The sequence below is a fragment of the Trichechus manatus genome, unplaced genomic scaffold, assembly GCF_000243295.1.
Source record: "Trichechus manatus latirostris isolate Lorelei unplaced genomic scaffold, TriManLat1.0 scaffold00035, whole genome shotgun sequence".
NCBI lineage: Eukaryota > Metazoa > Chordata > Mammalia > Sirenia > Trichechidae > Trichechus > Trichechus manatus.
Window position 1 is genome coordinate 10,376,290 of NW_004443971.1, and position 25,956 is coordinate 10,402,245.

General features: G+C 42.3%; 1 protein-coding gene and 1 pseudogene across 1 annotated transcript in view; one reads left to right on the top strand and one right to left on the bottom strand.

Moving 5' to 3' along the window:
- The first annotated feature begins 683 nt into the window (after positions 1-683).
- Positions 684-25,956, top strand: part of DSTYK (dual serine/threonine and tyrosine protein kinase) — a 49,000-nt gene continuing 23,727 nt past the window's right edge. The window contains exons 1-2 of the mRNA XM_004375232.3: positions 684-1,058; positions 21,277-21,665. Coding sequence (XP_004375289.1) covers positions 794-1,058; positions 21,277-21,665 — 654 coding nt within the window. The 5' untranslated portion in view covers positions 684-793. The remainder of the gene's footprint in view (positions 1,059-21,276; positions 21,666-25,956) is intronic.
- On the bottom strand, positions 23,031-24,176 carry LOC111820377 (40S ribosomal protein S24 pseudogene; annotated as a pseudogene).

Here is a 25,956-nt window from a genome sequence, read left to right on the forward strand (position 1 = left end):
GTTAAGATAATCAAAACTGGTTTAGAAGGCTACAAACCTCAACTTCCCCTTACCCAGCCCAGTCTCCCTACTTCAAGAAACAACTGAACTTACTCAGCTTAGAACTCTTTATCGACCCTTTCACATCCCTCCTTTCCCTTTCCGGAGGAGGAAAATTGGAAAAGGAGGACGCAATACAGACAAGAGGGATTTCCTATTTCCAGGGAATTTTCAGCCAATTCCCCAGTATCTACTGTATCCGGAAAGTGAGGAAGTCATTTAGGGTAACTGGCCTCTGTCAGGTTTCCTTCCTTTTCTTCGCTACTAAAATCCTTCGCTCTGATTTCAGTAAGGGCACTCCACTTCTGCTGGCGTCCGGAATCTGCAGCTCCTCTCTGTCCTCAGGGATATTCATGTGGAAAAACGTTTTTAAATTAGGAGCGCGTGTAAGCACGAGAATGGGTGAGGTATTTACCACAGAGGAATCAGTCCCAACCACAGTGCCCGGTCTTCAGCCGCCGAGTTTTGGCGCGCAGCCTCAGCCCAGACTACAAGTCCCAGGAGACCCCGCAGCGACGGCGCCCTCCCGTGGTCCTTCCCTCGCTCTTCTGGACGGTGGAGATAAAGGTTCCGTTCGCGGCGCACTGCGGGTTGGTTTGTTTTCAGCGGCGGTGACGGAGTTGAGAGCCCTGCCGACTGCAGGCGGGGGCGTCAGGAGGCGGATTCCTCCTCCCTTAAGCACTGGGGGGCGGGGAGGAGGGAGGCTGGGCCAGCGGCCGGGGACCGAGCCGCGAAGACCCAGCGGGCTGAGGAGATGGAGGGTGGCGGCGTGCCGTGGGGCAGCGAGCCCGTGTCAGGTCCCGGCCCGGGAGGCAGCGGAATGATCCGCGAGCTGTGCCGGGGCTTCGGACGCTACCGACGCTACCTGGGACGCCTGAGACAGAACCTGCGCGAAACCCAGAAGTTCTTCCGCGACATCAAATGCTCCCACGACCACAGTTGTCCCTCCTCCCCCACGGGCGGCGGCGGGGCCGAGCCCGGCCCTGACAGCGATGTCGCCGAAACCGGGCAGCAGCTGGGTAAGGAGGGCAGCCCTGAAGGAGAGACAACTGGAGAGGCAAATTGGAGGGTGAACCGCACCCCGGCCCTGCAAAACAACCCCGGGAAGAGGCGGAAAGTGGGAGTCGGGCTGTGTGGCCGGGCTCCCGGGCCTGGGCCACACGGATCTGGGATGCAGTGGGAGGGCATCCCTCTGGGTGGGGGAGGGGAGGGGCGCCGAGGCCTCGGCCGGGGAACCCGGGGCGAGGGTCGCCCGAGGGCGGGGGTTCCAAGAATAGGACCTAGAGGACGGCCGGTGTTTGAGAGGGCAGGGTTAATCCTAGGACCGAGGAAAGTTGTCTGAGTTGGGGCTGGGTAGTTGTGGGTAAGAACGCCAGTTTAGGGATGGAGGAATGGGGAGAGGGGTGCTCCAGGAGCTGGAGGAGGCCAGGAGACTGCAGTAGGTGTGTGTTTTCGTTCTGTTATGTATGTGAAATGCTTTTGCACTGATCGTGAGGCAGCTCTGTGGAGAAGTAAGTAATGTACTGTAAATGGGGTTGGGAGGCACCAAAGGAAATGATATCTGATGGATGTCAGGGAATTGGCAGAGTTGTTGCCTGCGCTTATGGTGAAGTAGTTAGAAGTTGGAGCCCTTCTTGATCAAATAATTCTCTAGGGGTGTGGTAGAGGCCCCAGAGCACTTAACATTGTTCATGGTCTTTGATCTTTCCTAACTTCTTGCTTCCTCTTAAACTCTGCTATTGGTGAGGAACTGGAGAGTTTCCTGCGTCTAATTTGGAAATAACTTAGGTTGTAAGAGAGAAGGGACAGGCATCCCATGTACGTATCTTGAGGACAGCATAGGAAAAAGGCAGTTGAGTTTAATTTACTGATTCTCAAACTCGAGTGTATTAAAACGGAGCTGGTAAAAATGCCATGTCTCAGATTCCACCCTGCAGCTTCTGATTTAGTAGGTCTAGTGGGTAGATCCTAGGAATCTAATTTAAACATAAAAAGTTCTAGGAGATTCTGATGCAGCTGGCCTGCAGATGTACTTTCAGAAACACTAACTTAGATGTTGATAGTAAATTTGAACATGAAGCTCAGAACTGAATGAACTGTTAAACTCTTCTGAGTTTGTGTGTTAGGCCCCATATTACCAAAGTTGTGCGTTAAATATCCTAAATTTGTCTGAGACTCCAGAAGTGGGAATAAAAATAAGATACTATCATTCTGTTATGGTACAAAACGATACTGTTGCATTTACTTGGCCTGACCCAAACCAAAACCCATTGCTGTCAAGTCAATTCTGACTCTTAGTGACCCTATAGGATGGGGTAGAACTGCCCCATAGGGTTTCCAAGGCTGTAATCTTTAGGGAAGCAGACTGCCACGTGCCACATCTTTCTCCCGCGGAGCAGCTGGTGGGTTTCTGGTGGGTTGAAAGTAGATCACCTTTCGGTTAGCAGCCGAGTGCCTAACCACTGTGCCACCAGGGCTTCTTACTTGGCCTGAATGTAAATAAAAAGTTTTTATTATACCTTATGGGAGGAGGAGGAGGATTAGCTGTTCCAAAGTTTTGGTTTTGACATCTATCTCCAAAGATTTGCTGTTGTAGAAATGGCTTTATAGAGACAACTGATTTCTGTGAGGCCATCAGAAAATGAGTAAGAGGGGCTAATGTTTTCAGAGATGATCCCCAGAACATGTACTTTCACCCTCTCCCGGAGCAGTGCTTTCTAGCAGCTTCCCTTTCCCAGAAGTTCTTCTCATAGCTTATCTAAAAGCTCTCTGTTGCGGTTACTATTTTAAAATAAGTCCTTGTTTTATAATGACTACTGAAAAAACAAAACAAAACAAAAAAACCAGCGAGTAGATTCTCCTTGGAGAGATGGAGGTATTCGTGACACCTTGGTTGGCTCGTTTTTAGTCTTTGAAAACCAACTGAAGACATACAAATGTACCTTTGTATTTTGCCTCGTTGGCTTTTCTAGTTGACTGCATCGTGTATTAATATTTGCGTATTTAACTCTCTTCACCCTATGGAGTCTGTCCATCTAAAATAAAAACCAGTGGAGGTTGAAGATGACAGGACTGGGAGCAAGTTGATTTTGTTCTATAAAATGCCTCCATTCCGTTTAGTGTGGAGATTTTTATCTGTGGAGGAGAAAATGAACACCAAGGAAAATTAGTGAGGTGCCACTAACTTTACGTATTTTGAGAATGCCATTTGCGAAGCTATTTGGTAATCATGTTGGTGAGTAGAAACGACTCCCTGAAAGACAACTAGCTCTTGTTCTCCCCTTTTACAGGCTGTCTTTGTAAGATCAAGCTCAGAGACTGTTTCAACTTTCCTTTATGCATGTTGGTTTCTGATTAATAGGAACTTGGAATGTTAAGGGAAGGAACACTTAATTTCTAACCTAACAAACCCGTAGAAGGTTTTAATCATTTCACAATGGAAGTGTGCTTCTAGAATCAGTTGCCATCCAGTTGGTTCTGACTACTGGCGACCCGATGTGTCAGAGTAGAATTGTGCTCCATAGGGTTTTCAATGGCTGGTTTTTTGGAAGTGGATCACCAGGACTTTCTTTTGAGGTGCCTCTGGGTGGACTTGACCTTCCAAACTTTTGATTATCAGCCCAATGCATTAACCGTTTGCACCACTCCTGTGCTTCTAGAATGAATGTTACAGGATATTTGAGCAGTTGAAGATCTGGGATTTAACTTTAAATTTGAAATTTGGGGACTATAAGGATGAAATAATAATAACAGTTTTCATGTCTCTTAATATGCCATTTATAATACCAAAAAGTTTATTTTATTTTATTTTAAATTACAGAGGAGGTGGTGGGAGGGAACCAAATCTGTTGCCCATAAAGTCGATTTCAACTCATGGCGATCCTATGTGTTACATAGGATCTGCTCCATAGGGTTTTCTTGACTGTAATCTTTATGGAAGTAGATTGCCAGGCCTTTCTTCCATGGCACCACTGAGTGGTTAGTAGTTGAGTGTGAACCATTTGTGCCACTCAGGGACCTCTGAGGAGGTAGGAGGGACCTCAAAATAACACTTCCCTCTTAATTCTGATGGTATTATAAAGTATTTATTGGGGCAGTGTAGAGAGTGTGTAATGTATGTGATGTTTTAGAAGTTAAAAAGTAGGTGGAATAGAGCTCTGAGTTGGTCTTTTATTTTTTTAAAGAGTAGTTTGGCCTGTACAAAGAACACTTAATTGTAAGTGAAGTTTCCTTGATTCAGTCCCTTTTCTGCTGCCCAAATCATGGCCTTTCTTTTTCCACTGACCTAAAGAAGGTAAGGAGCCCTGGTGGTACAGTGGTTAAGCACTCGGCTGCTAACTGAAAGGTTGACGGTTGGAACCCACCAGCCACTCTGTGGGAGAAGGATGTGGCAGTCTGCTTCTGTAAAGATTTAAAGCCTTGGAAACCCTGTGGGGCAGTTCTGCTCTGTCCTGTAGGGTCACTGTGAGGTGGAATCAACTCGATGGCAATGGGTTTGGCTTCAGGAGGATGAGAGCCATGTCCCTCTATCTGTTGATTTTTCTCTGTCAGAGGGTTCAAAGAGATAAAGGCTTTGAGCACTGCTGAAGAAAGGTGGGGTAGAGTATTACAAAGTAGCAGGAGGAAAAGTATCTTTCTTGTTATATGATCAGGTAGAGTTCCTAGCTGTTGTAATTTATCATAACCCTCGCAATCTGAAGAAATTTCAAATGTGTTGTTGGAAGGCTCTAGTCTGTGCTGCATTCTGTCAGTACCGGTTCCACCCTTTACCAACTGACTCACCATGGGCAGCTGCTCTGTGCCTCAGTTTTCTCATCTGTAATTGGGGATTTTAATAGTATTGTCTCTACGGTTGTTGGGAGTTAATGTGTAAATATTTAGAACAGTAAGGTGTGATACGGGTATTAGCTATTATTATTTAATAAACATTTGAGTGTCTGTTACGTGCGGGTCACAGTGCTGTTAATAGGGGATAAAGAGTCAAATAAAGACATTGACCTTGGCATCTGTTTAGTGGAGATTTCTTCTGTACTTTTCTCCTAAGGGAAAAAAAAAAGATAATTATCCTCATTACAGTACACCTATTTGTTTATGTTGGATGATGGATGAAAAAGACTAGGAGGACCTGAGCTTGGTCCTCAGAAAGGTATAATCCAATATAAACCATATATATATGCAAGGCATAAAGCAGGAAAAGAAAAACACAGAAAGCTAAGGTATGCTAGATTAGAGGCATTTTATATCAGTTTAATTCTTTGGAGTTTTATATAGCTCTTTGCCTTTGGTTAGCTGACAGCTGTTTTTCTCCAACATTTTTCACCCTCTGTTTGTCATCCCTAGTATAACTGGTTGCCAGAATTAAAAAGAAGAGGGAAAGCACTAGTGTACTTATTTAAAATGACTGTTTTTCTTCATAAACAGTAGTTTGTATGAATAATATAGTTTAAGTGGCAGAGACATTAGGGAAAGGGACTGAGAGTTGGGAGAGAGGAGATTCTTTATAGGCTGGCTTCATACAGCTGCCATCTTTATGGGGTGGGGAGAGGGGTGGTGGGGAGAACGGCGTGGGAGTGTGCTCTCTAGTTTGCCAGGATCTGTTTAGAAGAGATGGGGGACCATGGGTTTGGTTTTTGGTTTGAGTTTAGATGAGCGGCCTGTGCATTTCAACATAAGAGTAGAGATAGTGCTATAATTGTTGTTCTTGATCATTACTTTTATCACCTTAGATTTACAAAGCCCCATTTTTTCAACTATATCTAAAACCGTCACTTTTTTTTCTTTTAAATTGTCTTCTCTGATGGAAGCAGCATATAGTTGTCAGAAGCACAAGCATTTGAATCAGACCTGGATTCCTATGCTAGTTCAGTCTCTTACTAGCTGTGTGACTTGGGCAAGTTACTTAACCTATTTGAGTCTTGGTTTCTTCATTATATAAAATGGAACTGATAGAAAAGACCACATTGTATGATTCCATTTGTATGAAATGTCCAGAATGGGCATAGAGAGAGAGAGAGAGATTAGTGGTTGCCAGGGGCTGGGGGAGAGGACAATGGGAAGTGACTGCTACCAGGTGCAGGGTTCCTTTTGGGATGATGAAAATGTTCTGGAATTAGTGGTCTGGTAATGGTTGTAGAATTTTGTGAATATACTAAAAACCACTAAACTGTATACTTTAAAAGGGTGAATTTTATGGTATGTGAACTATTTCTCAGATAAATAGATAGGAGTGATAATACCTACCTCACAAGGTTTTTGTGACATTTAGAGATATTGTACATTAGAGCACTTAACACAGGCATATTAGTTAGTGTTAAATATATATGGCTGTTCGAGTGTGTTGTGTGTGTGTATGTGGAGTTGCTGAAAATTGGATTAGGAAGTTGAAACATGGGGTTGAGGGGAATAATGAGAAGAGCAGAAAGATGGAATGTGGGACAGAACAATTTTGAGCAGAGCTGGTAGGCCCAGGTCTCCGGTTCTCTCAGTCCAGCTCTGCTTCTGTGGCTCCTCCCTCATTCTTTTCTGACCTGGCCACGGGAATATAAACTGTACCCTGGCAGTAGAGAGACTTTGCTACAAATGAGTCATAACCTGGGTGCCTCCTAGCTTGCCATGGAACCAGAATTTACTTTTATCGGAGACTTTATCCTATTGAATGAGTAGAGTGTGACACTACCTACTCAAGCCTCTTATTCTAGTTTGCATTCCCTGACATTTAGAGCGTCAGACCCCACTTCGCTGATCTTGCTGCCTCCTGCTCCCTGGGAGGAGCCCTGGGAGGAAATGCCCTTCCCAAGCACAATGGCTGTTTGCACCCTTTCCCTTCCCAGCCTTTCCCCTTCCTAAGCTTGCGTTCCTGGGATGATCTGTTTCCCATGGCTCAGGACAGGCCTCTATGGAAAATGGTTGGATAATTCTTTTTTCTTTTTTATTGTACTTTAGATGAAGGTTTACAGAACAAACTAGCTTCTCATTAAACAGTTAGTACATGTATTATTTTATGACATTGGTTAACAACCCCACGACGTGTCAGCGCTCTCCCTTCTTGACCTTGGGTTCCCTATTACCAGCTTTCCTGTCCCCTCCTGCCTTCTAGACCTTGCCCCAGGGCTGGTGTGCCCCTTTGGTCTCATTTTGTTTTATGGGCCTGTCTGATCTTTGGCTAAAGGGTGAACCTCTGGAGTGACTTCATTACTGAGCTGAAAGGGTATCCAGGGTCCATACTCTCGGGGTTTCTCCAGTCTCTGTCAGGCCAGTAAGTCTGGTCTTTTTTTTTGTGAGTTAGAATTTTGTTCTACATTTTTCTCCAGCTCTGTCTGGGACCCTCTATTGTGATCCCTGTCAGAGTAGTCAGTGGTAGTAGCTGGGCACCATCTAGCTGTACTGGACTTAGTCTGGTGAAAGCTGTGGTAGTTGTGGTCCACTAGTCCTTTGGACTGATCTTTCCCTTGTGTCTTTAGTTTTCTTCATTCTCCCTTGCTCTCGAAGGGATGAGACCAGTGGAGTATTTTAGATGGCCACTCATAGGCTTTTAAGACCCCAGATGCTACTTACCAAAGTAAAATGTAGAACATTTTCTTAATAAAGTATGTTATGCCAATTAAAAAAAAAAACAAAACCCATTGCCGTCGAGTCAATTCTGACTCGTAGCAACCCTATAGGACAGATTAGAACTGCCCCATAGGGTTTCCAAGGAGCACCTGGTGGATTTGAACTGCCAGCCTTTTGGTTAGCAGCCGCAGCACTTAACCACTATGCCACCAGGGTTTCCTGTGCCAATTAGGGTCAGATAATTCTGCCTGCTGTAACAAGGATAAAAGCATTATTACCTTTAAGCCTGTGATCATTTGCAATATGTTTAGTTTAATCTTAACACTCATCGGTTTTAGTGTGGTTAGTGCTTCAGCCTTGTAAGTAGTTTTTAAAGAAAACAGGGATTTAAATAAAACTCCAATCCGGTCGTCCATCTTCCCAGCATTGCCTATTCTTTCTTGATGCTTCAACTCTCTGTCTCACTAGATTAAGGGAACAAGTAAACTTCCCGCAATAAATGCATTTTTCAAAAAATATTCCTTTGGAAATAAAACCTTAGAAGGTGTGTTATTGAAGTAAAGGGGAATATGAATTTTACTTTATGTCTGTTGCTCAGATCCTGTAGGTGCTGGACATATAACCTGTTGCCATCAAGTCGATTCCAATTCATAGCGACCCTTTAGGACATATAGATCATGCTTTTATTTACTCTTTTCTTTTTGTATAATAACCATGTGCATATTTGTCTTATCCTGCTTACTAGATTGTGAACCCCTTAAGGGTGAAGACTGTGTTTTGCTCATCTTTGTATCCCTTGCAATAACCTACCATAGTGCTTTGTATGTAACAGGCAAATAAATACAGGTAGTCCTGACTTACGACAGGGTTCCGTTCCGACGACTGCTCCGTTGTAAATCGGTTCTGACGTAAATTGAATACCTCTTTTTTTTTTTTAGCTTTTGTTATTATTGCCTTTTATTATCAATATCTTTATAAATCTGATCTTTATTTGTCTTTGGGGGTTGGAAACATTACATCTGAGAATGATAACATCAGCAAATTACATGCTGCAACATTATATGTAGTACATATTACTAATGATAAGATGTACAAAAAAAACCAAACACGGAGGGTCGTAAGTGTGGTTCATTGTGACTCGAATACGTCCTAAGTTGGGGACTACCTGTAGTTGTCAAATTATTTCCATGGCTGGTAATTACTGAAATGATACTTGTAATTAAATGCAATTGTGGTCCTCCTTTCCCACTTCAGAAAGGCATTATTTTCCCATAGAAGATACGGATTTTTGTAAATTCACTCACATTTTACTGAGCCCCTAAAAAAGAACCAATGATATGCATTTGTTAGATGGCTGGCTAGGCTGGAGTTGCATGCTGTACCAGCGTATCAGAGCTTCTCCATAATACAGGAAGTAAATCCTTAATATCCATTCAGTCAACAAGTGTTTATTTAATGCCTGACGGAGTACTGCGCACAGGACACGGAGTGATGAACCCCAGTCCAGCTAACTGAAATTATTAATTCCAAGTTCATGTTATGAAATAACACATTCCCTCTAGAGCATTTTCTACAAATTGGTTACCTGCGTAACCATTAGCTATTTTTGAGGGAATGGGAATAGAGTATATGGGAGGTTGTGAGATTAAACGACATTGATAAAAACAGTTCAGAATCTACACACTTTCTGGCGGAGTGCAGAGAATTAGCCCTACTCTCTTTAATGGAGTAATTATAATCGTCTTGTTTGTATGGTTCAAATGCAGCATTCATTCAGGAAGATTATTATTAGAGCCTCTTTCATCTCTCTATCTTTCTCAGAGGTTACTCATAGAGAAGCCAGTATGAAGAGACTTGAGGTGTGTGGGTGGGTGTTGTTTTTTCTCCCCTAACAGTTATAAGACCTAAGGTCAATTTGCTTCTTAGTTCTCATAGGAAATAGCCCACCTCTAGGGTGCTGTGTTCTGCTTCTTACATGGTCCAGGGAATCTGAGTGCTGTCGTTCGTAACAAGAGCATAGAAGGTGATCCATGTGGATCTAGATGCAGTTTTTCTTTCTTGCCTCCCAGAGGTCTGACTGGAGGTCCCAGTAGGATGTCTGTCTAGGGTCAGGCCATCCCTATGCCTGATGATTGATTCAGTTGTTTGCCAGGTCACGGTTTTGGTGATCTTGGGGATCCAGAACTTGATACTTGAACAGAGAATAGATGTAGCAGTGGTTGAGATGTGTGTTGCGCTTGCTTTCAGCTATAAATCAGGCTCTCTGAGAAAGTCCTCTTGTATATAATGTTCCTCCAGAGTCCAAACCAAACCTCTCTGAAGAAAAGTTGGTCAGAGCATGGCAGACTCATCAGTGTCCCCTGAGGGCCCCTGGTTGAAGCATCCATCACATGCAGTGCATATTTCTGTCTTTGGCAGGCAGTGTGAATGGTTTGGATGCATTCCCCAGCTTTGTGCCATGTGGCTGTGGGAACCTTTTGACCGCCATCCTTTTTGGAGTTGGGCTTTATAATGTGCTTCCGTTCCTGGGGTGGTGTTCTCTGGGCAGGAAGATGGGAAGTAAGACTTGAGGATTGTTTTTGCTTTTTACTTGTCCAACTAATGATGCATTAGATTTGTCCCAAAGAATAATGTCTAAGTTATATATTTATAAAAGGCTTTGATTTTTCTTTTAATTCTTAAGAAAAAAAGTGCTTTATATATAACCCTTTTATTTTTCTCCAATGTAGAAAGGCTCTAACTTTAGTTTCATCAGATTAAAAGCTGTAGTGCTTTATTTAAGCTGGACAGATTTCAGATTAGCATTTTTTACTCTTTCCCGTCTATATAATAGGGAGAAAATGACATTTCCCAGAATTAAAAAAAAAAAACAAAAAAACCACTTTAAAAAAAAATCAAGTCAAGCTTTCCAGAGCAAAGGCTAAGGCCCTGTCATAAATGCAGCTAGATCGTTGTTGTTAGTTGCTGTTGAGTTGATTCTGATTCATGGCAAGCCCATGTGTGCAGAGTAGAGCTGCTCCATAGGGTTTTCGAGGCTGTGAGCTTTTGGAAGCGGATTGCCAGGCCTGTCTCCTGAGACACCTCTGGGTGAGTTTGCACTGCCAACCTTTCGGCTGGTAGTCTAATGCTTAACAGTTTGTGTCACCTGGGGACTCCCGAGGCTAGAGACTAGATTACAAGACCAATTTGAATACAAACTCTCTCTTTATTTAAATTAAAGGAACAGTAGCTGAACCTTTAGAAATATTCCCTACAACATTGACTCTGACCTTAATTTACAATATTATGGAGATATAGAGGTGCAATACTGAAGGATTCTGTGGGCAAAATATTGAACAACGTAGGAGACATCAAACGAAGATGGAAGGAATACACAGAGTCACTGTACCAAAAAGATTTGGTGATGTTCAGCCATTTCAGGAGGTAGCATATGATCAAGAACTGAAGGAAGAAGTCCAGGCTGCACTGAAGGCATTGGCAAAAAAACAAGCCTCCAGGAATTGATGGAATACCATTTGAGATGTTTCAACAAATGAATGCAGTGCTGGAAGCACTCACTCATGTATGCTAAGAAATTTGGAAGATAGCTACCTGGCCAACCAACTGGAAGAGATCCATTTTTGTGCCCATCCCAAAGGTGTTCCAACAGAAAGTGGAAATTATCGAACAGTATCATATGCAAGTAAAATTTTGCTGAAGATAATTCAAAAACTGTTGCAGCAGTACATCAACAGGGAACTGCCAGAAATTCAAGCCAGATTCAGAAGAGGACATGGCTGAAAACGGAGAATACCAGAAAGATGTTTACATATAATTTTATTGACTATGCAAAGGCATTTGACTGTGTGGGTCATAACAAATTATGGATAACATTGCGAAGAATGGGAATTCCAGAACACTTAATTGTGTTCATGAGGAACCTGTACATAGACCAAGAGGCAGTGTTCAAACAGAATAAGGGGATACTACGTGGTTTAAAATCAGAAAAAGTGTGCATCAGAGTTGTTATCCTATCACCATACTTATTCAGTTGGTATGCTGAACAAATAATCTGAGACACTGGACTATATGAAGAAGAACGTGGCATCAGTATTAGAGGAAGAATATTTCTTAACCTGTGATATGCAGATGACACAGCTTTGCTTGCTGAAAGTGAAGAAGACTTGAAGCACTTACTGATGAATATCAAAGACTACAGCTTTCAGTATGGATTATGTCTAGGCATAAAGAAAAGAAAAATCCTCACAGCTGGACCAAGAAGCAACATCATGATAAATGGAGAAAAAATTGAAGTTGTCAAGGATTTCATTTTACTTGGATCCACAATCAGTGCTCAGGGAAGCAGCAATCAAGAAGTCAAACGATGTATTGCATTGGGCAAATCTACTGCAAAAGAACTTTCTAAAGTGTTAAAAGGCAGAGATGTCACTTTGAGGACTAAGATGTGCCTGACCCAAGCCATAGTATTTTCAGTTGCCTCATATGCATGTGAAAGCTGGAGAATGAATAAGGCGGACCAAAGAAGTAATTGATGCCTTTGAACTGTGGTGTTGGCGAAGAATATTGAATATACCATGGACTGCCAGAGAACGAACAAATTTGTCTTGGAACAAGTACAGCCAGAATGCTTCTTAGAAGCTAGGATGGCGAGACTTCATCTCACATACTTCAGGCATGTTATCAGGAGGGACCAGTCCCTGGAGAAGGACATCATGCTTGGTAAAGTACAGCGTCAGTGAAAAAGAGGAAGACTCTCAACGAAATGGATTGACACAGTGGCTGCAACAATGGGCTCAAACATAGCAACAGTTTTGAGGATGGCACAGGACTGGACAGTGTTTCGTTCTGTTGTACGTGGGGTTGCTATGTGTTGGAACCGACTCCACGGCACCTAACAACAACGACAACAAGGAGGAAAACGGTGGAAAATATCTGGTAGGGGAAAAGTCATTCTTATTTTTTTGACATACAAGAACCTCACTGGGGAAACCTATTTCAGTTTCTCCTGATTCAACAACTGGCCTGTTCTGCTGGCTCTTGGTCAGTGGAGAGAAATGGAGACATTCTGCTTCTCCAGCTTGGAAGAGTAGTTGTTATGTGTTAGTGAATAATAAGGAGGAGGCCTGCACTCCTCTGAAGAGGTGGAGATGTGTTCTCCACTGCTAAATGAACGGAAGGGGCCACTGCAGGTAGTGCAAAGTCAAGCTTCTTCTGGTGGCTCCTTGTTTAATGAACTTGCTGGTTATTTGTTCTTTTCATCAGGGTGTCCTGTGCTGGAGCATGATGTTGATCTATACTCCTTAGTCTTGTAGATTTGGATTCTAAATGTGATCCTGAGCTACTTACTTAGATTAATGCCTTAAACTCCTCGACTTTGAACTGGCACCGGTAAACAATCACAGGGAGATTGAAGTGATAGAAGGTAATGTGCAGGAAAAAAGTGAAGGCAAGGAAGAAATTGTTATTGCTGCATTAATACCTTTTATTTCTGTATTTGATGTATTTTTTCCTGCCATTTTTTTAATTCAAGTAAAATTTCGTCTCTGATCTCCTTCCTCTGAGATCCAGACCTGGGTAAGCTTTGCTGGGTATCCCTTTGGATCATTGAAGAATATATAATTTATTTTCAAATAATTTCAAACTTACATAAAAGTTGCCAGAACAATACACAGAGCTCCCGTATCCCCTCATGCAGATTCCCTAATTGTTAACATTTTAATGTATCACCCAATCTCTCCTCTATATATGTATTGTTTCTAGTCTTTTTCTGAACCTTTTGAGAGCAGGTGGTAGGTAGGTTGTCCCATCATCTCTAAACACTCCAGTGTGCATTTCTTTCAGACAAGGACATACTTCTAAATACCAGTGTACAGTGCTCCAAATCAGGAAATTAATATTGATTCAATACTACCATCCAGTCCACAACCCCATTTAGGTTTCACTGACCGTCCCAACAATGTCTCTTTTTCTCTTTGGTCCAGGATACTATCCAGGAAAACATGTGTTTATTGTCATGTTTCTTCAGCCTCCTTTAATCTGGAACAGTTCCTGGACCTTTCCCTGGCATTCATGTCCTTGACAAGTTTAAAGAGTAGGGCTTACATTCTATAGGATGACTCTGAACCTGGATCCATTTTTTGTTTTCTCATGACTAGATTCAGGTCAGCAGGAATGGCACAGAAATGATTTGATGCGCATCACATTAGGGGCACACGATGTCAACCCTTCCTACCCGGGGCGTTGTTAACCTTCATCACTGGTCATGTTGGTGTCCTCTAGGCTTCTCCTCTTTAAATGCACCATTTTCCCTTTGCAGTTGATTAGTCTTTTATAAGGAGATGTTCTAAGATTTCACCGGTAATCCTATTCCTCAGAAGACCTCCTCCCACTAGCCCAAGCATCCATTGACAACTCCCACCTGACTCAGTGGTAATTTTTTTTTTTTTTTTAAATTCATTATCCCTTCTACATTTATTAGTGGCATTCTACTGTAAGGAAGAGCTTTTCCTTTCCATTTATTTATTCTGTTTATTTATTTTATATCAGTGTGGATTTGGGAAGCTTTTCAAAGGATTGTAATCTCTTACTATCATTTATTTTTATGCTTAAATTGTCCCTGATTTGGTCAGTGAGCCCGCCTTTTAGCTGGTTCCTGTGTCCTTTTGAAACATCTCCACCTTCGGATCATCTTAATGGTTACAGGCTGTAAGAATCTGCCTTTCCGATGACAGAAACTAAACCTTCTGTGAAGCATGGGTTTGGCTTCCTTTGGGGGACCGCTTCCATCTCTGGGTTCCATAAATTACAGCCTCAGCTGCCAGCTGCGTTTCTGTTCCCTCTGTAGCATGACCAGTCTCTAGAGCCGTTTTGCCTGGAAAGGAGCTTGTTAGCAGCTGCTGTGTGCATTCTCCTCACTTCACCTGGCTCCCAGGGAGTGGAAGCCTCTGGAGAGGCTCTCTGTCTTTTTCCAGGTGCCAGTACAATCTGCTCCTTGAAAACTGTTAGAGAGCTTAACATGGCCACCGGATGGGATAACTTTAGAGACATTTCCACCAGCTTGACTTCCCAAATTCCAACAAGAGTTTTGACTGCTTAAGTGCATTTCAATGTGTAATCTCCAAAAACCATCCCCTTTAACCAAAAATCCTTGTACTGTTTGGTCCTGAAGAGAATTCTGAAACTCGGACTACCTAAGCATATGTCTTCCTCAAATGGGATTGCCTCCTCTGTAATTCAGAATCTTCTTAAATTCACCTGAAGGTCAAAGAGCTTATTTGGGAATGATAGATAAATGTTTCTTGGCTAGAATTTCTCTTATCTGCTCCTGAGATTTGTGTAGCTTAATACTTTGAAGCTTGTAGTAGGATTGATTATATTAGAAAGACTGTATAATGTTCTTTTCTCAACTTAGAATTTGTCCTTCTCTCTACTCTTGGCACATAAAAACAGTAAACCAGTTGCCATCGAGTTGACTCCAACTCATGGTGACCCCACGTGTATCAGAGTAGAACAGCAACTTTCTTCTGAGGCACCTCTGGGTAGACTCGAATTTCCAACCATTCGATTAGCAGCCAAGCATCACTGCTTATTTGTGGATATGCGTATTTGTTTCTTTGGTTACGTCAGTTAACTGTAAAATCTTTTGTATTTCACCCACTTTCAGAGAGGATGTGAGGTGGCTTGCCATAAAAGTACATATTATACACAGGGAAGTTAATGTTAAAAGTGAGATTAAAAAAAACTTTACAGGTAAATTCTTGGGTAGAAAGAACGAGGACTGCAGTAGTTACTGTGTTGAGACTGGAATTAATTTTGAAGCCCCTGTCAACCTTATGAGTTGCGATAATATATTAAGGCACTTACTCTATATAATGCCTTCCCTACCTTGGCCATCACTCACCTCTCAAGAGTGTATATTATTAAGATGGAAAACAGGTAAGGAAGGGAGTGTATTGATACAAATCCATTCACATGCCTCCAAAAACAATGTAAAGTATCTATCCTAATGGGTCACTAGTGGCATAAAAATGTTGTTAGCACTTCCTCCTTTTCTCCCTCCCTCCAGGCTTCCCTTTCTAGAATAGTCTTCACTTTAAACCCAAAGTAATATGCACTGACTGACAAGAGGAGCCTTAAGAATTTCTCTAAAAAGTGCCTAGGATTTCTTTTAGAAAAGGGACTCTAGAGACCTTAGGTAGAATAACGATAACATTTAAGAAGTGTGCGCCAGCTAGTGGTAATAGTGTGCTTCCCCTCTCCAGGTTTTATTCCCCATGGTTTTGGGCAACTTTATGTATCTTTTCATAGAGATTATGTCAGTCTGCTTTTAATTGGAGTCCTCCAATGAAAAAGTTGTTTATTTGTCCCAGATTGAGGAAAAAAATGTGGTAGGGGCATTGTCTACTACCAAGTGTTAACCTGGCCCCTGAGACCTGGGCCCAGCTCCTGCATAGCCTGGTGTTTTCACCTTCTAGTCTTTGTAGGTAAATTGAAAAACTAGGGGAGGGGGCTGTTTTGTTTTGTTTTTTAAGCTTCAGTTTCCTCATCTATAAATGGGGATAATAATAGGCCTTGTTTGATTAAGTTGTTGTGAGCATTAAAGGAGATGATGCATGTAAAGTGATCAATACTTAGAAAGGGCTCAATTAATGTTATCTAAAACAAAGTGGGCTGCTACTTTAGGTGCTCCCCTCCACCTCCTTCTGCTTTAAGTAAGCCCTGTCAAGATCGTCTGTATAAGAACAACCACCAAAAAAAAGAAGAAAAGAAAAGCCTTAGTTTGCACTTAAGACAATTTGATATGAATCTTCCTCCAGCCAGAGTTGGCTGGGTTAATGTGCACCAGCTGAGGAGCCAGGCTGTTCCCTTCTGGCAGCCCCATATGCAGATGCTGTTACATTAATTACAAAAGAAACCTGATTAACTTGGAAGCCCTTTAACTGTCAGTGAGGCAGCTCCGCTCTAGCTCTGAAAATGGGTTTCTTCCTCCCTCCTACGTCCGTCTACAATTTTAATCTCTTCTTTAGGGAACTGCTGAGGCTGCACTGTAGGTTCTCAGAGCCCCTGGCTAGGTCAGCCAGCTGTTTGATCTGCAGTTATAGAAGTCCAGCGAGAGCTTGCATAATTAAATTCACATATAATTTAAAATCCAATCAAATCAATCAAACCAACCTCCTGCCCGCCTCAATCATTATTGTTCCAATAGTTAAAATCTGATGGAATCCTGAAATTTTAGAGCTGAAAAGGGTGTTAAAGATGATCTAACTCAACCCCCTCAGTTTGCAGATGAGAAATCTGAGGCTCGGAAAGATAAGTGAATTGCCAAGGTTGCAGAGCAAGTCCGTGTAGAAGCCTGGAGTCAGAACACCTGCCCTCCTCTCTAGTGCTCTTTCCACATTGATGCTGCACCCCGCCCTTGCTGACATATTTGCTCAGGGAAGCAAGGAGTGAAACGATCTAGTTTTAACTTCCTTCCTCCCCATGCCCTTGTTCAAATCTTGTAGACTTGTTGGAGATCAGTGAAAGAACTAAAGATCAACGGGAGAGGCAAAGGGCGTGAATAATCACGTACTGAAAAACAGAGATGGTTACGTCTCTTCCGTCCAGAAGTTGCACACAGAACCCTCACCGAGTGCATAGAGACGAAAAACTAGACCTGGGCTCAACTGAAGCCCCCTTTCCCTCTCTGGTCTTTGGTTGTTTTGACACCAGAAGGCTTATTTGTAGTAGTCGTTTTTGTAGGAGAGATTGGGAGGGTGATGATTTGGGTCAGATGTATGATGGGGTGTATCTGCTTTGGTTTTGGCAGATGCAGCATGTTTAACTGCCTTTCCTCTAATTGACACTGTCTCTGAAGCGCTGAGGCCTCTCCCTCTGGTCCTGAAAAGTGGTTTAGTTGGTTCTTGTTCCCTGTTATCCACTTTGCTAGCAGCAGCAGTGACAGAGTTCATCTTGTTTGTTGTTGTTTGTTACGTAACAACTTTTTATTACAGGAGTGATAAAGATTGTCCGATTGAACTTACATTTAGACACCTCTCTGAGAAATCTGAGAAAGACTGGAAAAAGAGGAAAGAAAGGCTGTTTAGGTGACAGTGAAGGCAGTCTAGCTGGACTTCTCACCGCTCAGGCTGAGACTATGGCAGTTAAATTCTGCAAGGGGAATGAGGAGGCCCTAGTCTTTTATCCACATCTACTCTCCCTGTTGAAAGATAGGAGGTTTTTAGGAATGACTGTTGCTTTTAAACTACACTGAACTTTTCCAAGTACTTGGTGGAACTGCGTATAGTTTTCTATAGACATTTCTTCAAAATAAATGGATTCGTGCACAGGACAGACAGATATATAACATTAAGTATTTACTATGTGTCAGTCATTGTGTTGAGTGTTGAAGATACAGAGAGAAATATGATGGTTCTTCCTGCTTTTGGTAATTATAAACAGATAATTAGAATAAACTGTGATAAGTATTGTGTAGTTGTGAACAAGATGCTAAGGGACTCTGACCTGTTGCCAGTTGCTAAGTGATCACACAGCAACTGGCTGTGTCCTCCTCGCTTTTAGATCACAGGTCAAAGATGAGACATGTAGTCTATTGCTTTATGCTTGTGCTTACTAAATACCTTCCTTAGAATTAGGACGCATTTAAAGCCCTTTGCTTTTTCAAAGGAACCTGTCTCTTTCCCAGGAGAGTAGATTTCCTTGTTTCCATGTGTGGTGTTGCTGATGTATATGCACAGGCCAGGGTGGTATACACAGACATGAAAGGAAGAGCTTAATGAAATACATAAAGGGGCCTGGGTGAAAGCAGATCTCTTTAAACCTTATCTCTGGTTTAGTGATGCCATTTGTGGAAGAGATGGAGGCTTGAGGATTTGAAATAGGTTTGTAGCAGAGTAGATACAGTCTAAAGGAGGATAACATCTTTAATGAGTCAGGCCTCTCTTTCTTCAACTGGGTTGTTGGGTTCTTTTGAGACAGTTCTGAGTCATAGTGACCCCATGTGACAGAGTAGAACTGCCCTGTTATGAATTGAATCGTGTCCCCTCAGAAAATGTGTGTCAACTTGGCTAGTCCATGATTCCCAGTATGGTGTGATTGTCTGCCATTTTGTCATCTGTTGTGATTTTCCTGTGTGTTGTAAATCCTACCTCTGTAATGTTAAAGAGATGGGATTAGTGGCAGTTATGTTAATGAGGCAGGACTCAATCTACAAGATTAGGTTGTGTTTTAAGTCAATCTCTTTTGAGATATAAAAGAGGGAAGTGAGCAGAGAGACATGGGGACCTCATACCACGAAGAAACAAGAGCCAGGAGAATAGCGTATCCTTTGGACCCGGGGTCCCTGCACTGAGAAGCTCCTCTACCAGGGGAAGATTGATGACAAGGACCTCCCAACAGAGCTGACAGAGAGAGAAAGCCTTCCCCTGGAGCTGGCACCCTGAATTCGGCCTTCTAGCCTGCTAGCCTGTGAGAGAATAAACTTCTGTTTGCTAAAGCCATCCACTTGTGGTATTTCTGTTATAGCACCACCAATAACTAAGACATGTGGCGTAGAGTTTTCTTGCTGCAATCTTTATGGAAGTAGATTGTCAGGTCTTTCTCCTGTGGAGCCGCTGGGTGGGTTCAAACCACCAACCTTTCAGTTAGCAGCCGAGTGCTTAACCATTTGTGCCACCAGGGCTCCTTCTTGCTTCAGCTACAGGAGCAAAATAAGCAGCTTACAGATGGGTTAATGCAACTTGTGGTTAAGTGATTAAAGTGAGTACTGTTCATTTGGTGCTACCTGAAATTTAATTAAGATGTGTGCATCTCGTGCCTAGATCAACCTTCTTACAGCCTAAGAACTGTGTGTCTATGCCTTTCTGAGCAAATGCAAGAGTTGCCTGAATCATAGGCATAGGTGAGCACTGGTACTGAAGAGGTGGAAAAAAGATCTAGTTCAGAATCTGAGGGTTTCAGTGAACTAATTTCTGCCTGTTTTTCCCATACAGAAGTTCTTGTGTCTTAGGAAGCTTTTCCTTCTCCCGCGAATACTATTTGAATCTGTTTTGGGGAGCTGGCTGGTTAGATTAGTGGTGGTTGTCCTGAAAGAAGGATGTTTTTGTGATAGATTGCATCTCTTCCTAGATTTGCCTGGATTTTATTGTAACAGGCTCCTTTCGCTTTCTCTTACTCAGGGTCTTGTCATCCATAAGCTGAAGGAATGTGATCTGATTAGGAAGTATTGATCTTAATTGAGCACCTGATGTTTTTAAGAAAACAGATGACTTGATGGCTGGGATGCTGTCACCTGCTATCAGGGAGATGAACTGGAAAAGATTCTAGAGCTTATGCAAACTTGAATAACATTTTATTTTGATATATGTGCATTTGAAGATGTAGCTCATACATACATTTAGTTATAAAATATGTCATAAGTGAGGAAAGTAACAAGCTAAAATTGCATATGGAAGAGAAATGTAACAGGGCCATATATGTTCAAGTATTAGTCTTTCCATTAGAAGGAAGTTAAAACCTTTTGACATACAGGCAGTCCCTGGGTTACAAACGTCCAACTTATGTACAACTTGTAGTCAAGAACCAACCCCTGTAAAGCCTATTATATTAAAAATTCAAGGTACATACAATGGTTTATAATAACACATGGGCACTACTTTGTGATGTGCATCAAAACATTATTATTACTGTATTTTTATGTTAAAGATGTTTCAGTGTATCTGAAGTGTTTCTTTAACGTTTTTTATGCTTAGAAAGGTACACTATATACTGTATACTAAGACAAACATTTGACTAACTGACGTTAGCTATGAACCATGCCTAACTGTTCTGACTTAAGTACAAATCCGACTTAAAGACAGATTTAGGAACAGAAGTCGTTCATAACGTGGGGTCTGCCTGTATTTAGGTGTAGTTTCTCCTTGGACTCAAGTCCCAGTTAATGTAGACTTTTCTGGCTTTGTCATTTTAATGATCTTGTGTTTGTGATTGAGTCTTGTAAACTCCTTAGGCTGTCCCTCCACTCAGTGAAATAAAGGCGGATAAATCAGGTCACTGCCACCTTTTCAAGGAGTCCTGGTAGCACAGTGGTTAAGTACTTGGGTGCTAACCAACAGGTTGGTGGTTCGAACCCACCAGCTGCTCCACAGGAGAAAGATGAGGCAGTCTGCTTCCATAAAGATTACAGCCTTGGAAACCCTAGGGGCAGTTCTATTCTGCCTGGTAGGGTTGCTTTGAGTCAGAATTGACTCATCAGCAACGGGTTTGGTTTTTTTTTTTTTGGCTATCCGAAAGGTCAGTGGTCCAAACCCATCAGCTGCTCCAAGAGAAAAAGATGTGGCAGTCTGCTTCCATAAAGATTATAGCCTTGGAAATCCTAAATTCTTTTCTGTCCTATAGGGTCGCTATGAGTTGAAATCTACTCAATGGCAATGGGTATGGACCACCTTTTCTGGGTAGAAACAACAGCTCATTTCCTGGGGATGAGCCAGGGAGGGGAATTCTGTTTGATGTTTGAAGAGCCTTTTCTAACTGGGATGTCTTCTTGGTATTTCCTTCAGCTGAGAGCCTCCTAGAAATTTCTCCTCTAGGACCCTGCCTCCTAATGGGTTCTTTGTGTGTGTCTCTACCTGTCCTCACTCTTCTCTCTGAACTTCTTTGTCCTTTTCCACCCTTCCCTCCCCATGCCAGGCCAGCTGAGCTGCATTTCCTTCCCACCCAAGGAAGAGAAGTACCTCCAGCAGATTGTGAACTGCCTGCCCTGCATCTTGATCCTCGGCCAGGATTGTAATATCAAGTGCCAGCTGTTGAACCTGCTATTGGGGGTGCAGGTGCTTCCTACCACCAAGCTGGGCAGTGAGGAGAGCTGTAAGCTTCGGCGCCTCCGCTTCACCTATGGGACTCAGACTCGGGTCAGCCTGTCACTCCCTGGCCAGTATGAACTAGTGCATACTCTGGTTGCTCACCAGGGCAACTGGGAGACCATCCCCGAGGAGGACCTGGAGGTCCAAGAGGACAGTGAGGATGCTGCCCATGTTTTAGCCGAACTGGAGGTGACGATGCACCATGCTCTCTTACAGGTACCAATCTCATACTTACACCAGTCACACACTTGCAGACCAGCTTTTCTTTTATTTGGGTTTTCTCAGAAAGTAATTTGGCGAAACATATTCAAGGGTCTGAGTTTCAGTTTGTGAAGTCAAAGAAACATAATCTAGGAGGTTGAAAAATAGCCAGAGGCATAGCAGTACCCATCTCTGCCTCTGCCACCATGCTGCTAGGCCCTGAGCAGTTTGTCTCCTTGCCTCCTTATCCCTCTCTCTAAAAGAGAAGGAATGTGATTCTTGCCTCTTGATAATACTTTTGCAGAAGAATTATAATCAGACTTTGAAATCATTTTTCATTTCTTAGAAGAAAGGAGTTGCTGGAATTGTCTCTAGCCATCCCCATCTAAAAGGAACACTAAGACAATGGGTAATTACTGTTCTTATTAGAACTGAGACCACATAAAGAATTTTGTGAGTTTTTCCTTAGACCTAGCCATCATTTTACTAGGTGTAAAGGAACTTGGGAATATAAGGACAAGGTTGGCTCAGTGCAAGGAGGTATGGTGATCCAGTCATCAGAGGAATGTCTTTGCTTCTCTCTTGAAGTAAACTCCCAAAGAGAGCACATGTTCTTGTGGCATCACCTAAGAGATCATACTGTCTACCTAGTGTTCATAGCTCCACTTAGGAAGGACTCCTCTCTCGTTCTAGGCTTCCTTGCCTACTGTATAGCTGGGACTGGGTTATTTGATTAGGCCAAATGGGGATCAGCAAAGGATGTGACTATGTTAGGGGTCAGGAGTAGGTAGGAATAAAAGAATGCAGGTGTTATGGGTTGAATTGTGTTACCCCAAAATGTGTTTATCAACTTGGCTAAGCCATGATGTCTAGTATTGTGTGATTGTCCACCATTTTCTCATCTGATGTGATTTTCCTATGTGTTGTTAATCCTGCCTCTGTGATATTAATGTGGCAGGATTAGAAGCAGTTATATTAACAAGGCAGGACTCAATCTATAAGATTAGGTTATATTTTAAGTCAATCTCTTTTGAGATGTAAAAGAGAAAAGCAAGCAGAGAGACAGGGGGAACCTCATATCACCAAGAAGGCAGCGCCGGGAGCAGAGCACGTCCTTTGGACCTGAGGTTCCAGCACCGAGAAGCTCCTAAACCAAGGGAAGATTGATGACAAGGACCTTCCCCCAGAGCCGACAGAGAGAGAAAGCCTTCCCCTGGAGCTGGCACCCTGAATTTGGACTTCTAGCCTCCTAAAGTGTGAGAGAATAAATTTCTTTGTCAAAGCCATCCACTTGTGGTATTTCTGTTATAGCAGCACTAGATAACTAAGACAGCAGACATGCTCAGAATAGAGAGTCCTTCACCTTGGTTATCTGTGCCGAGAAAGAAGGGCTGTTTGGCAGGACTGGGAGAGTGGTTTCTTCTTTCTTATAACCTCTTCATCTGCCCCTGTTCTAAGAGGCTCAGTTTCCCAGTTAATAAATGAGTCCTGTGGTTGTGACCATAGGCTGTGACACTGTAGAAGTTGAAACTAGTATCTCATTTCTTTCCAGGGACCAGGTTTCTTTTATCTTATAAATGCTAGAGGGGGCTTTGTATATAAGCCAGCATTTCTCTCTGCTCAATTTAAAAAAAATTTTTTTTAAAGTTTTTACAGTTTAAGAATCCTCTGGTGAAGAATCCACACCATCACCACAGATCAAGTCACTGCAGAATCTTTACTCCTTTTTACTGGCACCGGCATTGGCCTTTGCAGTCCCCCTGACTTTCTTCATTCTGTTCTTGGGTTCCTTTTGCTGTTTTCTTGAGGTCTTTTTCTTCTCATACAGGGCATGTCTTGCAGGTCTATGTTTGGGTTCATTTTTCTTTGCATAATCCAAGGAATGGTAAATCACGCCAAAGCCAGTTGTCTTGCTACCACTAAAATGGATTCTGAATCCAAACACGAAGATGACATCTGATGTGGTCTTGTACATTTTGGCTAGTTTTTGCCGAATTTCTGTCTTAGGTATTGTTGCCTTTGCAGAGTGAAGGACATTGACGACCATTTGTTACCGCTGAAGCAGTCAGTTGGTCATGAACTTCCGGGTCCAGGTAGTTACCATGTAGTTCATGATGGCAGTTGATCCTCAAGCCGGAAGGAAAAGTGCTTTTTTTTTTTTAACATTTTTATTGTAATAAAATATGTATAACAAAAAACTTGCCATTTTAACCATTTTTAAGGGCACAATTCAGTGACATTAATTGTAGTTACCATGTTATGCTGTCATCACCACTACCTATTTCCAAAAGTTTTATATCATCCCAAACAGAATCTCAGCTCAGTTTTAATTATTGGTGAGTTTCCTCTGTCTTCAGGCTGAAGGCTCTTACTTCCTAGTTCCAGAATGTGTGAAAGTTCCTAGGTAACTGACAGCAGTCCTTGTTTGTTGACTGAGGCCTGTTTATTTATTTTATTTTTTCCCATATAAAAATTTATACGTACATTGTTATGTGACTCTAATTGCTCTCCCCATACTGTGACGGCACACTCCTCCTTTCCACCCCTGATTCCCCATGTCCATTCAACCAGCTCCTAACCCTGTCTGCCTTCCCATCTCACCTCCGGACAGAAGCTGCCTGTTTAGTCTCTTGTACTTACTTGAGCTAAGAGGCACACTTCTCACAAGTATCACTTTATGTCCCACAGTCCAGTCCAATCCCTGTCTGAAGAGTTGGGCTGAGGCCTGTTTAGACCCATGAACTTCACACTTCACAAGTATTTGATGTCTACATAATCTTTCTGTGATATACAACCCTGGGCCAGTTCATTCAAGTTTCCCATAGCTCAGTGTTTTTCAGACTTTTTTTTTTTTTAACTACTGTAAGAAATTTCACATCACAACCCAGTACATATGTACATGTACATTTGAAACAAAAGTTTTACGAAACAGTACTTTTATTTCCTACAAAACACATCGATATTTTATTTTCTATTCTACTTCATTTTTTTAAAGTGATAGTAAGCAACCCACTAAATTGATGCCGTGACCTGGTATACTGTGACCTGCAATTAAAAAGAAGCCTGTCAAATGCTGAAATGACCGCTGTAAGCAGGGTGATGATTGTTTTCAGTTTTTGCCTTTTAAAAACAATCTTGGAATGTGAACAAAACCATCCTCAGGAGAGGCAAGATTGAGTTCTTAACTTGATTTCAGGAGAGATTGATTTCTCTGTTTCTTTTATTTTTATTGGTTTTAATTTCGAGTGCTCGTTTACATTTGTTCCATGAGTTGAGGTGATAAAAGAAAGTGACAGGAAAGAAAGCAAGAGCCATGCCCCAAGCACACATCTAAGCAGGTATCTTACTGTAGCTAAGAGTTGCAGTGCCTGTTCCTGGTATGTCCTAAGTAGTCAAACTGAAGTAGCACTGGAAGAGGCCACTTGGTTGGGAAGTTGAGATACCAAATCAGCTTTCTGTCAGCACAGCTGAAATGTATATTGTCACTCTTCTCTTTCCTTGAGAATTTCTGTAGCCTCTAGTGTTCTGTTTCGTGTGGTTTGTAAGGCTTCCTTAGCCAGTGTTTCTCTGGATCTGCTTTATTCTCCAATGGTTTTGATGTGGAAATAGTAACAGACCCAGTGGCTCTAAGTTTAGAACCGCTTGATGCTGAGCCTCAGAGGGGCCTTTGTAGCCTTTGTGAAGTTCAGGCACTGCTCTTTCAGCACTCAAGCTCCTGTCTCCATTAAATATAGCAGTGAAGCGCAGCTTATTGCTGGAAGCATATCACAGCTACCTTGAAGATTTTTCATGCCAGTAAGAAAGATCTTTTTGTTTAGCTTCGGTTATATTTAGGACCAATGAATTAGCTCTAAACAGCCCTTCCATCTGGTTGGTAAGGGGGGCGATAAAGAAAGGAAACCATGATTGAATGAGGGGAAATGGATGTTCATTTTGAGCTGTCAAATTATCAAAGCAGAATTTCCCCCTACCCTGTCATACAATGGTCATTCTTCTAAAGGGTTCCTTTAAAGGCCTCGTAAATTAGCCATTTTCAGTTGTTTCAGAACAGGCCACCTCCCATGGCCCCACACTGCTTGGTATTCCTAGTTTTTAGTTCTGTGTCCCCTGAGATTCTCAGTTCATAATTCAGCAAGAGAAGAACACTGTAAAGCTGTTAATGTCTAAAACCTTCCTTAGTGTTAAAACAGTCATTTTCCAATTGGCAACACATTTCACCATTTGCCATATTCAGTAGTTCTGTCTTTATGTACAAATTATTAGCCTTAGCCCACCCTCGCCCCTCTACGTAGCACACACGCCTACT